The sequence below is a fragment of the Mugil cephalus genome, chromosome 21 (assembly GCF_022458985.1).
Source record: "Mugil cephalus isolate CIBA_MC_2020 chromosome 21, CIBA_Mcephalus_1.1, whole genome shotgun sequence".
In the NCBI taxonomy this organism is placed as follows: Eukaryota; Metazoa; Chordata; class Actinopteri; order Mugiliformes; family Mugilidae; genus Mugil; species Mugil cephalus.
The window spans coordinates 4680448-4694991 of NC_061790.1; the positions used below are offsets into that span (position 1 = coordinate 4680448).

Here is a 14544-nt window from a genome sequence, read left to right on the forward strand (position 1 = left end):
AAAAAAATGCTTCAGCCATATTGCATTTTTTTGTTTCCTCCCCGGCTACATGAAGACTAAACTACATGGTGCTGTATTTCTTCTATGTAGATCTACTTAATAAAAAGTGGGTTAGCAACTCCGTGCGACAAGAGAAGAAACCGAACAAAATTTAAACCATGGAAATTTCAAGTATCTGAAGGTGCAATGCCACCGATGGCCACTACGTGCTGGCTCCAAAACTATGTCCACAACTATGGTCTCCTATAGCCTTAATTTGAAACAGCCTTTGGTGACATGAAGGAGGCCAGCGTCGAGATGACGTAATCTCAATTTATCCAATGGCTTTCTGCAATTTAACACAGATTGTCTTCTATCACCATGACGATGACGAATTCGGAGCATGGAGTGAAACCAGATGAAGCGTCGGGGCTTTGACAATACTTTCTTTTCAGATTGGGAGCGGCGACGACGAGAATAACAGCCGAACACTAGCTCTACTAGTTTCATTCAGAAGGCAACCAGAGCCCTGAGCGCCACCATCATCTAGAAAACGAAGCCTGAACGAGCGACTCACTTTATACATCTGCGGGGCTTAAGCCACCATTAGCTTGATGATCTGCCAATTAAGGCTTCATCATCCTTCTGGAAACAATTTGCTCCATCCTACAAAAATATAGTGTTTTACGTACCCGACCATAGGGAAAAATCAGTGAGAAAGCAAACCGAAGGGAAGCGGCAATGCCAAAAGATGAACTTGTAGTAAAGACAACATGCGTCATTCACATAAAGGTGCAGTTTTCCCAGTGACGAACACGTGTCCATTAAAAATCAACATCCGTGAGTCAGATAGCAATCATATAACAGGTGCCTCTTATAATTTAACTGCTAATGCACCGTGACTTTCCCACAATGCAGCGTCACTGGTGTTTGGAGAAGGCATTTTTATTTCAATGCAGACGACTGCTTTCAGTATGTACAGGCACACACACACACACACACACACTAAAAGCCCTAGGTTCACTGTGTTTTTTCCTCAGGGAAAATGAATAGATTTGGCAAGAATTCCCAGGAAATACAGAGATGTCAAATCGCACTATCCAACCCCAGTCACGAGGCATCAGTGTCAAAACTGAGGCGAAAAGATTTGCTCGTCCGTTTTGATTTGATCAAGCGGAACGCAAATTCGAATGTGCGTCTCCAACCCGAGTCGGGCGCGAGCGATAGCCGCGGCTCTGACACGTCGACGAGGAGCACTAACGACGAACCTGATCGTCGCCGCCCCCTACGTCCAAAAGCAGATCATCGCTCGAGTCAAAGAAACCATTTTGGTGCAGCCCAAAGCCGCAGCTACATGACCTAGATAAAAATTTATCGACAGCTTCAAGGAAAACCCCAAACCAGAAATCAACAAACTGAGCACTAGTTCTCAAAGTTTAACTCGAGAGAAAAAAAAAAATAAAATAAATAAATAAAAAGGCTTACACAAACCAAATCCAACACGCTATAAAAATCCTAAATAAAGCTGGGGGGCGTCTGTCTTGCTTTATGGCTGTCTTTGAACTGCCTGTGTCAGACAGATTTCTCCAGTAAAAGACAGCTCGCTCACAGTGTGCTCGCTGTGGATAAACAGAGGTTTTGAACTCAAGTGATTTGAGCTGGAACAAAACAATAAGACCCCCAGAAACCGACGGTGAAGGAGTAGCAAGACAAACAAACCGAGGCCAGACGTGGAGCTCAGCTGTGGCTGCAGAGGTTGTCAGCGGTACTCCTACACAGGATGAAAGGGAGACGGCAGAGAGGAGGAGGAGGAGGAGGAGGAGGAGGAGGTGGCGAGGGGGTAAAATGTACGAGGGGGCACAGAGGAGAGGGGCAAAGGCACAAGACAAGAGAAACAAAGTCTTTTAGAAGATTAGACACCAAATATGAAATAAAGCAACACAGATCAAAAAATCACAATTATACAATTACTGCCATTCGACCTTTAACAGGAGGAATTCATTCCATCTCGGCGTCCGTTTGATTAATGTTTGCAACAATGACGAAAGAGATGAGAAGGGATGAAGCAACGAAAACAAGAACGCGCCGAGAACAAGGTGGAGTAAAACGAGGAGAAGAAGAAGAAGAAAAGAAGCGCAAAGGAGGCGGCTGAGGAGTGAGAGGAGGAAAAAAGAAAGAGGGGTTAGAAGCAGACAGGAGGGGATGAAGGATTATGAGTAGCGGAGGAGGGGAAAATGTGTGTGTGTGTGTGTGTGTGCGCAGGGGCCTCATTATTGACACCATGTGTTACCACAGGAAGCTCCTTGGGAAAATATAAGCACCCAGAAAGATCAGAGAGAGCAAGGGGAGGGAAGAGAGAGATGAGAGAATGACATAGGAAGACGGAGAAAGAAACGGAGGTCGCTGCAGAGCCCTGTGCAGCTGCGGACGTGCGCGTTTTTTTTTACGTGCGCAGGAGTCGGCGGCCTCCCGGCGCCGCAGCGGAGCATCCGCATGTCAGGCGCGCCGCGTCTCGGCCGCGGGTTCACGGCGTCAGATCCCGCGGCGGACGTAAGTGCGGGACCTGCCCGTCGCTCCATACCGGCCTCGCGTCCATCGCGGGCATGAATGTTTTAAAATGTTAGCTTAATTGGCGGAATGTTAAGAGGCCGAGAATCGTTCCGTTCGCTCGGAAAAAAACAACGGTGGAGGTTTTAATGAGTTCAACGCTGCCATCTGGGTGGAGATTGATGCAATGTGGAGAGGATTAAGCCTGATAGAATCAAGATGACTCTCGTAAAATGATTAGCCACGGTTAGGCTAATTGGAAACTATTCGGTTAATTATTATTATTGAACGCTGAAGTGACTGTTTAATCCTGTCCTTTTAATGTTAAATATATGTCACTGGACAAAACAAGATCATCTGAAGACGTCATTTTTTTCATATTTTAAGTCTATACTTCTTTGAACATTTCATGGAGCAAGCTACACAATCGTCAGAGCAACCATGGATGAAAATCATAAATGCGTTGGTGGCACTTGCAACTCGTCTCCATTTGATTTGAAAAAAGCGTAAATTAAACATATATTCATGTTGATGGACATTTTGCTCTCAAACTTTAAAGTTTTTTTGCGAGTGTTCTTCCCGTTTTGTGGCGTATTTTTCAGCCGTTTCCTGTTCCAGCTCTGAGAGTTACCGTGTTGCCATGGAGATGGATGCAATGTTGCCACAGACTTGGCGGAGCAGTATTTCTAGTGATGAGTCAGCCGTGCTGTAATGCTGATTTGAGCACGTTCTAAATGTCTTATTGACCAATCAGATTACGTGGTCAGAACTACTTGTTGTATAATGTGTATTGAAAGATGTGTGAAACAAAAAAAAAAAAATAACAAAATGTATAATCAACCAAATATTTTGCGACCCCCCCTTGCAGTGCCTCCGCTGACCCCTTAGGGTACACGGATCCCCTGTTGAAGACCTATGATGTAACCTATATTCTCCCCTTCAAAGTACGCTACCTGGTGAGCTAGAAGTAAAAATGGTAGCAGAGAGCAATTTACCCACACAGCACCAGCAGCAGATGTGTCGGGGAAAGGAAAAAAAAAAAAAAACTAAAAAGGTTTAAGGAATGAAAGCATCAAACTCCACTGGACTGGTGCTTCAGAGTGAAGATGAGTAATTCTGGTTGTTATTTCTGCAACGAAGCACCGAAACGCACCCGTCGGTGAGTTCACTTGACGCGACTTCACAAAACACTTGTGTTTTATTTTGAAGCTTCTCAAGGAAATTGACGCTATTATTGATGCAAATGTACTTGTAGATTATGAATGTATTCAGCCCCGGTGCAGGGATTTGCTCAAAAAAAAAAGTTTTGTCAGGGAATGTTTTTCACAATTTTAATGTGTTTTTCCTGCAAATCCGAACCAGTAAACACTCCCGGTGCTGTAGCTTGGTGTGAACACACATCTGCACCGTGCATGAACTCACACGCGCACACACACATACACTTAGCAATTCATCAACTCATGCCCTGTTTCTTTCTGTGTCTAAGCCTGCCGTAGAATGGAGCTGGGCAGGGCAGCTATTGTGTCCCTGGTAGAATTAACTATTGATTTTCTCCTCAGCATTATCAATGCTGTTCTGACAACAAAACAGTCAGAGCACACACACACACACACACACACACACAGACACACACAAACGCCCAGGCCCAGGTTTTGTTCAGTGGGAGATGTGTTTTGTAGGAATGAGACAGCCCCACAGGGAAGAGCAGAAGTCATACATTAACATGCTACTGTGGCATAAGCACACAGCAGCGAACTGATACACAGTGATAAATGCAAATAATCAAGTAATGCAAAACAAACACAGCCAAATATTTTGAGAGCGGCGTCGCACGTGCATTAGTGCAAACGAGGCCCGTGAAATATGACCGTGTTTACGCATCACTTCCCTAATAAGTAGTGTAGCATTTGTGTACGTCCAAACAGATAAATTATTCTCAAATTAATTGTTATACATCGGTATAATTACCGCCGCCACATGTTACCATGGCCGCATCAATTACCCAGGCTCAGTTGGTGAAACTCCAATTAATACCTTGGAGAATGCCGCTACTTGTTCCACTTTCCCGCCGGTTCTTTGCCTTTCTTCTAAAACAGGTAAACGTATCAATTTTTTTTTTTTTTTGCCTATTGCCTTAAAATATTCCACCAGAAATTTCACAAAAGCTACAAAGACAAGAGGAACAAGAACCAGTTCCACTATAGGAGCACTGCACTGTTAGCTTCTCTTCTGCTAATGTTTCATCTGGGCACTAAAGAGGATCTCGGCCAATTGTGAGGAACCCGAAAGAATCAGCGTGTAATGAGCGGCCTCATGATTGGCTCAGCAGCAATAGGGGCGGGGCCTACGGTGCGATTGACAGGTCTCATCTAATGTGAAAGGATGCGCTATTATCATTTACTGAAATATCTTGAATTCATGTTAATGTGTATTTTAAGGAATTTAAATGTGTAGGGGAAAATTTTAAAATATGTTAAAAAAAATAAATTAAAAAAATCGAATGTCTAACCAACCAAAAATTTTGCATCCTCCCTGCAGCACCTCCATGGACCCCCTAGGGGTTGAAGACCTATGGTTCAAAGTAAAGCATTTTAACGCTCATCCATGAGGATAGACTCACTTTCAGAATCAGCCTCAAGTGGTCATTTGAGGAACTGCAAGTTTTGGGCTCTTCTGAGCTGCCGGTTGCTTCTCAGTCAGGGCACACGTCCATTAACAAGAGCAAATTATATAACATTGACAACACACAAGTGACAAAGAAACTTGTGACAAAGGAAATATGCACCAATAGTCTAATTCCTTCTGTTTCACGCTGCCAGTCAAAAGTTTGGATACACCAGGACTAAACTAACTTGGGAACAGGATTTGAATACCACATTCTCTGCAGAGGTGTGGGAGGAGGGTTTGCAGCGTATTCACACTACTTCTCTTTGTTTTAAGCATAAGCTCTTTCAGTTCAAGCTGTTTGCACTACACAAGAGAAAAATAAATTCCATCCTAACACAGATTTCTCTTGTATAAGGCGACATTCGAGTCCAGCCACCTCTGGACATACGTCCTGGGAGCTGAATTCATTTTGGACTCTTCAAAGTCGTCTCTGGAATTTGCCAAGTGACAATCAGGCCCAACCCTGTCATTGTCCCAGGTGAGGATATTAACGTTCACCAAACCCCAAACCAACTTTACAGCTTTTGCCTCCCTTCAAGCTCGGAGACTTATCCTCCACATAATCGGAAATGTGACAACCCTCTTTCCTTTTCAAGCCGGTTAAAAGATGTGTTTTTCTTAATTCCTCTCTAGAAAAACTGAAATTTAATGGATTCAGGTCCCAATAGGAATTTAAGGTTGTGTGGTCTCCATTTGTAGAATTCATTCTAGCCTTATCTCCTTCAGAAATAACATGACTGGTCATATTTTGTCAGTACTAAAATATTCTCCCTTTGCTATGTATCTGATGTGTTAATGTCAAGCGTGCTTTATTTCTTATATTGGCACAGATTGTTGTATGCTCCTGTTAATTCTGGGTTTGATGCATTTTGTGCAAACACTTGACACGTTAGTCATGACCAGAGATCTGTTGTAAGTTCATGCTTCTTGTATGCTGAATTTACGAATACATGAAAATCTAAAAATCCAAAAAACAAAGAAGTTTGGATACACCTCATTGAAGTGAATGAGCCACAATCTGCCAATAAACAACTTAAGGTTTTGTGTTCAATTTGAGGGTCGACAGTAGTTTGAAACCCTCTCTACGTCTTTTGAGGTCTAAAATGTCAAAGTCCATGGAATCAAACGCTCCTCTTCCTTACTGACAGGAAGGATGCAGCCACGTTCCAACTTAGCACCTGGCTAAATTTAGCGCTCAGGGGGATTTCTCTGAAGTAGACAAACACCTGTTGGCCCTCATGTGATCTGTGACTTTGGCACAATGTCATTTATTAATTCCCGGTCCACCCCGAGCCCGAAGACGACTTTTAAACCGCGACGACTTCTCATAGGCCGCAAACATTAAGCCAACAACGTGAAATAAATAGGAGCACGGTTGGAGCCCCTGATGATCAATGAGCATGAACAAAGAGACAAATAAAGAAAAGCTCCACTGCATTTCTATTTGTTGTGTCCTCGCTGTCAATAACAGAGATAGTGAAAGCCACGGAAGAAAGAAATCAAAGAATCACACACATGTTCGCCATTACACATTTAGACTTAAAGCTCAATGCGTTTATCGTTGCAAGGTACGGTAGAGCTGAAGCACGGATCACATTGATTTGACTTTTTAACACTTCTCTTCACAAACACAGACATCAGGAGGAGGTTTAGAGTTGAGCTACTACTACTGATAACAACAACGTATGAAATATAATAAAACAGACGCGGTTTTGCTCATTTAATAGTGATTACACTTGACATAACTGGGCTTACGACGATAATGGAATGGCATTTGTATTAAATGTAACTATGTATTATCCCATTAAACCTGATGAATAATTAAATCAGTCTAGATTAGCACTGATGCCTCACAGCATAACGTGGGTTCTCTACAGGTTCCCCACTTCTCGCCCAATGACAGCTGGGTCAGGCTCCAGTGCCCCCACAACCCTCCAAAGGACAAATGGTTACAGGAAATGAATGAATGAATAAATCAGTCTATGGAAAGTTAGAAAGTAAACATGGCTCTGAAGCCAATACTGAAGCAACAGAAGAATCAAACCACAAAAACACAGATGAGTCATATTCATATGACATATTGATCAGTCACGACTGGTGAACAGATGCTTCAAACCAATGAGAGACTAAACTGCTTCATGTCAAATCATCAGAACTGCTGAAAAGTGATGATGCAGATAGTCCACTGATCATTTGACATACAACTACAAAACGATCAGAGAATAACTATGATGATTCTTTGTTCCTAGTTTGGGTCGGTTTATTTGAGGATGGTGTGAACACAGGAATTACATCGTATTCCCAAACAGAGCTGAGACTGGGGATCCAACTGGTTCAATTCATCAACATCATCGGCGTTCATGCTTATCGATTCTGTTCATGCCCAAAATTTACGTCTTCATCACGTGACGATAAGGAAGACACAATGGTGAAGACAGTGAAATGGTCCAAAGTGTAGCTTCACTTCACCAAAACGGACTTTAACAACGCAACATGCGATTTACGCAGCACCTTAACTTCAAGCAAGGGCGGCAACACCACCAACACGATGAAGGATTCGTTGAGGACGCACGGCATTAAATACACAAGGCGCGATGAGTTCGACAATCTCCGGTCAATGAGTGCAGCTGTCGCTAAGTCTCAGCAGAGCAGTGCTAGTGAGGATCCAGTGACCACTTCCCTGTTTGTTTATGTACCCCAGCTCTTATCTCGTGTTTAGAAACTAGACTAACTAAAATAAAATTTCTGCTGTTTATAAAAGGGGTTTTCAAAGTGTGGGATAGTGAGCTTCCACTAAGAAAACACAGAAGCAGCCGCACTACAGACGCTTAATCTCAATACGACGGTGGAATTTACATGGTCGCTTACTGTCGTTACCTAGCGCCTCTTTGTAAATATCATTCAGTATGTTTAATGCACATAAAAAAACAAAAGGACAATTGCCCTAATCTGACTCTAACTGGACAACTTAAGTGAACATAAATGCCAATAATAGTCGGAGTTCTCCTTTTCCACTTAAGACAGATAATGTGATTGAAAATTAATTTTCTCCGTAATGTATACGCCTTAATCGGACTTTAACTAGACAAAGTGTGTGTGCGCATGCTCCACAACCGCTGGGCTGGCGTATGACCCCAGAATAATAACATCCAAGAAAGCTGGTCGTGGGAGAAAAAGGTAAACAGAGCCACCTGAGGGATGGCGCCATCTTATCTGCACCAAAAGTAGCGCGCGGATTACGTACGAGATTAAAAAAAATAATATCCACCCATCAACCACGGATGCCTACTTTTTCTAAACCTAAAATTCACAGGAGCAACTGATAAGGGAATTGATAAGCAGAATTGATAAAGGCATCGGTATCAATAAAATCTTATCAATGCCCATCCCTAGCTGAGACTGGTTAGGGATGGTGGCCTTGCTTTTTCTGGAGCAACAAACCAGTACAACCATCCTAAATTGTTGCTTATAATTATAAAAAAAAAAACAAGCGGTTCAACTAATTCGTCATTGTTAAGAGAAACTGTCGGACGCGTAGATTATATTCTATGCCCCTTGAGCGTGTCCTGTCCTTCTGTGGAGTCTGGCGGCGGCAGCAGCGCGCCTTCAAATTCAATCAAACATTGTTTACCTCACGTAGCCAAGACACTAGATCAAACTGATTCTTTTCCCCGAGCATATAGCGTTGGGAGAACTTTGTCTCGATTGCTTCGCCTCCATCAGAGTTATAGTTCTAAACACCGCGACATTCTTTATCATAGTACCTCAATCGGAACAAAACGTAGGCGTTGAAAACGTTTAAAGCTCGTCAAGTGTGAGAATTTGTTCTTTGTCGCCATCAAAAAAAACACCTACAAGACACTTGTAAGGACGTAGTTGTAATAGTTGATTGGATTGTCGTATCTTCATATCAACATATCAAAAAAATAACGCAATGAGAGGAGAAAATGAAAACAGATTTGAAGGATAAGTGCACCGGCAATATGAAAATATAAAGTGCTGCAAGAATGACATCACTTACAAATACACATCTTACACTTTGCTTTACACTCGCATCAACGTGTTTTAACAAAGACAACGTGTCGGCATCGTTCATATATGCTCTTCTCTTTTATTCCTTTTCCACCATCTTTCCTTCCCTCCCTCCTTCCTTCTCATATTTTCTATCAGACATTGATTATATTCACTAAATTTGTGTAGCAGGCTTAGAGAATATCAGAGCTTTTTCCCCCCGGTGCATACCGTCAAATCCATTCTGCTAGGCTCGGCTGCTCCCATATTAACACGGCAGAGTGAGATCAACATATTTTAGAGGCATGATGACACTGGGATGAATTAACCTCATAAAAATCTTGGTTTCTCTGATGGGCAGAAGCCCCCCAGCCCCATACCCCCCATGCTGGATTCACATCGCAGTCGTTGCAATACCTCTGGTGAGTTCACATCACCTGACAATCGGCACGGCTGGGTTAAACCCACATTACCATAAACTTATAAACCTCTAGTCACTCTGAAGAGATGTTTTACCTACAAATTAACATTTTTTTCATTTATTTATATATATATTATATATTTCATGGCATTGGCCCACTGAAAGGGAAAACGCTTCCTCCGTAATTAATCCGTTTTCTTGACATTCTGCATGTATGGGGTTTCTGCAGGACAGCCGTATTATGAATAAGTCACATGGATTTGCTAAATAAAAATGTTGATTTCTCAGTTGGTTTCCGAGACGTCTGGATTCATTCCACACCGGCGTCTCGGGCGACTTCAGCTCTCATCCTTTCATGCAAATCAGACGGGTAACATTCACATTTATACACACGTGACGTTAAAAAAAAAAAAAAACACATTTCCAACTTTTCTGGAAACTTTTCGAGTTCTCCCTAGCGACGTAGTCATATATTCTTGACATTTAAAAGATGTTATCTTTCGTCAGTGCAGTTGTTTGGTTTGGCTCCGCGGTCTCATGCATCTTAGCGAATCTCTTCTGAGAGAAAGTCACAGTTATTACCAGAAAACTGACACAGATTTATATGGGAGGACAGAAAAACAAGGTTTTGCAGGATCAAAATAATTGAAAGTGCTCAAAATATGTAAATATATAGGCAGCTTTCCTAATTTGTCACCGATTAAACTTGACTGTCTGGTCTCACGAGCGTAATGTGGTGGGTTTGAGTATTAAATTTAACATTAACTCAGTAATATGGATACGTAACCAATATGAAACAAACACTGATTCAAATATTGATCGGTGCACAGAAATGCAAGAATATCGCGTTTTTCTGATCTTCAAACCAATGAGAAGATCACAGACAACACTGCTTCATGTCATCTAATCAAAGCCGCTGAAAGGTTTGTGTTCATGACTGGAAAAATAAATAGGTTATCTGCTCCTTTATAGAATTATTCAGTAATTAAAACTGTTTTTCTTTTTCTTTTCATCTGCTGATGAAACAGTAAACAGTTAATCCACTTAAATCATTATTTCTACGCTGAACTGTTTTAATATCTCAAAAAAATAAGTATAATGTTCCCATTTCTAACGTCACACCGACACAACTTTTTCATCTCCTACTCATAGGCTAAGAACACACACACGATCAGCCAGAACATTAAAACCACTGAGAAGTGAATAACATTGACATTATCTTGTGACAATTCAGTGTTCTGTTGGGAAACGTTTGGACCTGGCATTCGTGTTGCTTAGACATGTAGCACCCACCTAGACCAGACCTGGCACCCCCACCCCAAAGCGATGACACTCCTTGATGGCAACAGCAGCCACAAATATAAAGAACAGCTTAAGATGTTGACCTGGCCTCCAAATTCACCGGATCCCAAACTGATCAAGTATCTATGGGACGATCCATAAAGGTCCCTCCTCCTCCCAACTCATAGGACACAAAAGCCCCCCATTAATAACATCCTGCCCTAAAGTCCCTAAAGCTCTGACCCTAGAACCGCCCCTGGTCTGGTCTGGTCCAAAAGTTTAGTTTTAATAATAATAATTTCAAAATCTTTCATTTCCTGTCGACTATGTGCGCTTCAATCTCTTATTTCCTTTGAATCGTCCTGTTTCATCCACCTTCTCTGTATCACCGGCGTCTCCTCCACTGCCTAATAACTCCTGAACGCACCATCCTTCCTCCCTCCTCCTCCCTCCTCCCCCTCCTCCTCCTCTTTCTGATTATCTCCTGGTGTCTCTGAGCTCCGTCGCTGATAGAGAGCATGCCTGGTTGACACGCCTGGTAATGAGGCTCCCAACGCAGATGGCCTCCACCACCTCTTTCTACTCACTCGCTTTCTCTCTCGCTCTCTCACACACACACACACACACACACACACACACACACACACACAGTATGCAGAAACACTAACATCCCGATGCCAGCCACAACCCCCCCCCCCTCCCTCGTCTCCCCTCTGCAGGAGGTCCAGAGCACTCCTGGGTTAAACTCTAGCTGGAGATGTTTTGAAGAGGATAAACGGGGAGGGGAAAAAAAGCATGACGAGCAATAGATTCATCTCATCTTCAATGCAACCACACACACACACACACACATGCGAACAGACTGGATGCAAGAGCTCGCTGATCGACTTCACGCACTGAAAGCGTTTGTTTTCCAAAAAAAAAAAAAAAAAAAAAAGAAAAGCATGCGATGCTTAAACGGCGCAATTTGCCTAACAGCTCAGAGAGTCGGAACTCGCGTGAATATTTTGACTCTTATTGTTGCGGCGCGTTATATCGGTTTTGTCTCAGCCGTCAATCTCCATCTCCGCTCGAGGCATTGTTGCTCATTTCTCATTGTTGACTGTGTCACGGCCCTAACGCACAGCACACAAATTAATCTTTCACAGCCTCCCATTTACACCGAGCGAAAAGGAGCACCGTTCACGGCGCGATTCGTTCCGGAGTTCTAACAAACAAAAAGAAAAATCGAATTCTTACTTATATGGCTTTTTTAAGCTTTTTTTTTTTTTTTTTTTGCCCAGGCTTTGAGATATACCGTTCACACACAAAAAAAAAAAAAAAAAAAAAAAGGCCTCAACCCTCATCTACTGGAGGTTAATGAAATACTGTTTGCGGTGCTCACGGCGATGAAAAGGCTTGAAAGAATCACGTCTTTCCAGGCTCGGCATCCTGTTAGTCCGGATAAATCCACGGACAAATGAAAACGATTCACGGCGCAGTCTTTGGTATTTTCCAACGGAGGCATTGAGATGCGTTGCACGTTGTTACGGCTGCTTTTCAAACGTAAGTTTTTTGCAAAGACCATAAATGAAATTACATTCATCGCTATTAGACGGGGTGGTGAGAAAAAACGTTTCAAACAGACACCCACGGCAAATAAAAGTGCAACTACTGATGTTGAAAGACTAGAAGTGATTCAAACCAACTGCTCAAGTTAAGATACTATATTAGAGTTTCTAACAGAATTATGTTCAGCCTGATGCTCAGTTAAATGACTCTGTACTTGGTGCCTGCTGAGAAATGTATTCTGGGACACCTGGATGTCCCCAAGTCCAAACAAGTCACCCACTCGATGCGCCCGTCCCCGATAAATCCGGCGGGACGTATGCAAACTTTGACCTAGAACTTGAGCAGCGAGTGATGACACGTCACAAGTCCACGAAAACATGTGTCCAGACGAGAAGGTGCAGTGATAAACGTCCGCTGACAACGTGGAATCCGTTTGACAGAAGACGACCCAGACGCCTGAAGGTTTCCAACATGGCCGCCCACGTCGGCTCCTGCTTCATTCATCTTTTTTCCAAACATCTTGTATTTTTCAGGAAACTTGACACATCATCTGATGTTTACCCGCATCCAGCTGTTAAATATTATGCACTGTCCTGTTAAATAGATTTTCAAAGGTTTCTTCTATTTAAGGTGACCACATCAGGCCTTTTCACTCCACTCAGTATGTGCATGTTCATACACCAGTTCAGGCATAACGTTATGACCACCCTGTCTCCCATGTCCCTTCTTCTCTGAGCATCGGAAACATCACAAACAAAAGAGACCGAGCGGGGCCAAACCCCCCACCCCATAGAAGGCATCTCTCTCCAAGTGTGCTCCTGCAAACAGTCACTCAAGTGTGTTTCCTATAATTACATTTTGAGTGGTTTTTACATGGTTTCATCTCTCCTCTCGAGAATCCCCTCCAACAAAAGTGGAGTTTTCGACAACTTTGTCACGTGCAGAAGTGTGGGAAGTCTGAGGTTTAAATAGAAAGATCAATGGCAAGTAATTGCACCAGTTTCTGATAGTTCACACAAACAAGTCAAGTTTCTGATGGGTGATACCCACAGTTTCCTATTTAAACATCAAAACTTCCCACCAGTCCCTTAGCAATTCTTAGAAAGTTGCCTTTTTTAAAAAATCACTTTTTGGATACACCATGACCTGGATGACTGAGAACCTCCACAGACATCACAGACCTCAAAGCTGTAGCATGCCGTTGACTGATTAGCTCATTAAAGTTCTTGACTGGGGGGGACAACCGAGCCCGGATCGTCGTCGTCGTCGTCGCCGCCGCCGTCGTGCGTAAAACGGCTCCGGCAGCGTCGCGCATCGGCCTATGGATTATCTGTCAGGAACCCGTGATGTCTTACCTCTCTGCTGGCCGTGGCAGCACTGCCATAGCAACGCGGCCGCGAGCGCGAGAAGCACGAGGCGCTTCATTTCGTCCGGCCGGGTCTCTGATGTGGTGCCTCGCGCGCGCGCTGTGCAGGAGTCCGTGCGGTCCTCTCGCGCGGCTCGGTGCTGGGTTGAGTGTCAGAAAAGTGACACAGAAGTTGGTCCAAACTATGTCCACTCCTCCTCTTCCTCTCTTCTCTCCTCCTCCGCCTCTCCCTGTTTCTTGTTTGAAGATAGATAGATAGATAGATAGATAGATAGATAGATAGATAGATAGATAGATAGATAGATAGATAGATAGATAGATAGATAGATAGATAGATAGATCCAACAAGTTTAAAGTATAAAAATAATCAAAAACATACTCTCAGCAATGAGGTAGGGATAAAAGATGGCACACCAATGTTGTATCTTGGCTACCACGTGGACAAAACAACAAAAAGGAGGGGAAACTAACAAAAAAAAAACTTGAAACCAGTTGAGCATCAGAGGTTTTGGTCCAGCTGAGTCCACCCCGTAACTTACTCTACTGTTCTATGGCTCCTCCTGCTGCCCCGGACTACTAACCACAGTCTGGGGCAAAACACGGCCGTTGATAAGAAAAGCAAAGCCACAGGAACCAGACAGACGTGAAAACAAATGAAGACGTGAAACAAATGAAAACAACATGGTGGCTTTGTGAGTTGTGGACACGCTGTCGTTAAAAC

General features: G+C 43.1%; 1 protein-coding gene across 8 annotated transcripts in view; it reads right to left on the reverse strand.

Annotated features, from left to right (window-relative positions):
* lama2 (laminin, alpha 2) overlaps positions 1–14033 on the reverse strand; it is a 213214-nt gene extending 199181 nt beyond the window's left edge. For 6 of the 8 annotated variants that reach the window (XM_047573380.1, XM_047573379.1, XM_047573378.1 and 3 more), the window contains exon 1: positions 13813–14032. In XM_047573380.1, the coding sequence (XP_047429336.1) occupies positions 13813–13882 (70 nt within the window). In that variant the 5' untranslated portion in view covers positions 13883–14032. Of the gene's footprint in view, positions 1–13812 lie in introns of all 8 variants that reach the window. The other 2 variants (XM_047573377.1, XM_047573381.1) reach the window with 2 other exon arrangements.
* Positions 14034–14544: the final 511 nt, after the last annotated feature.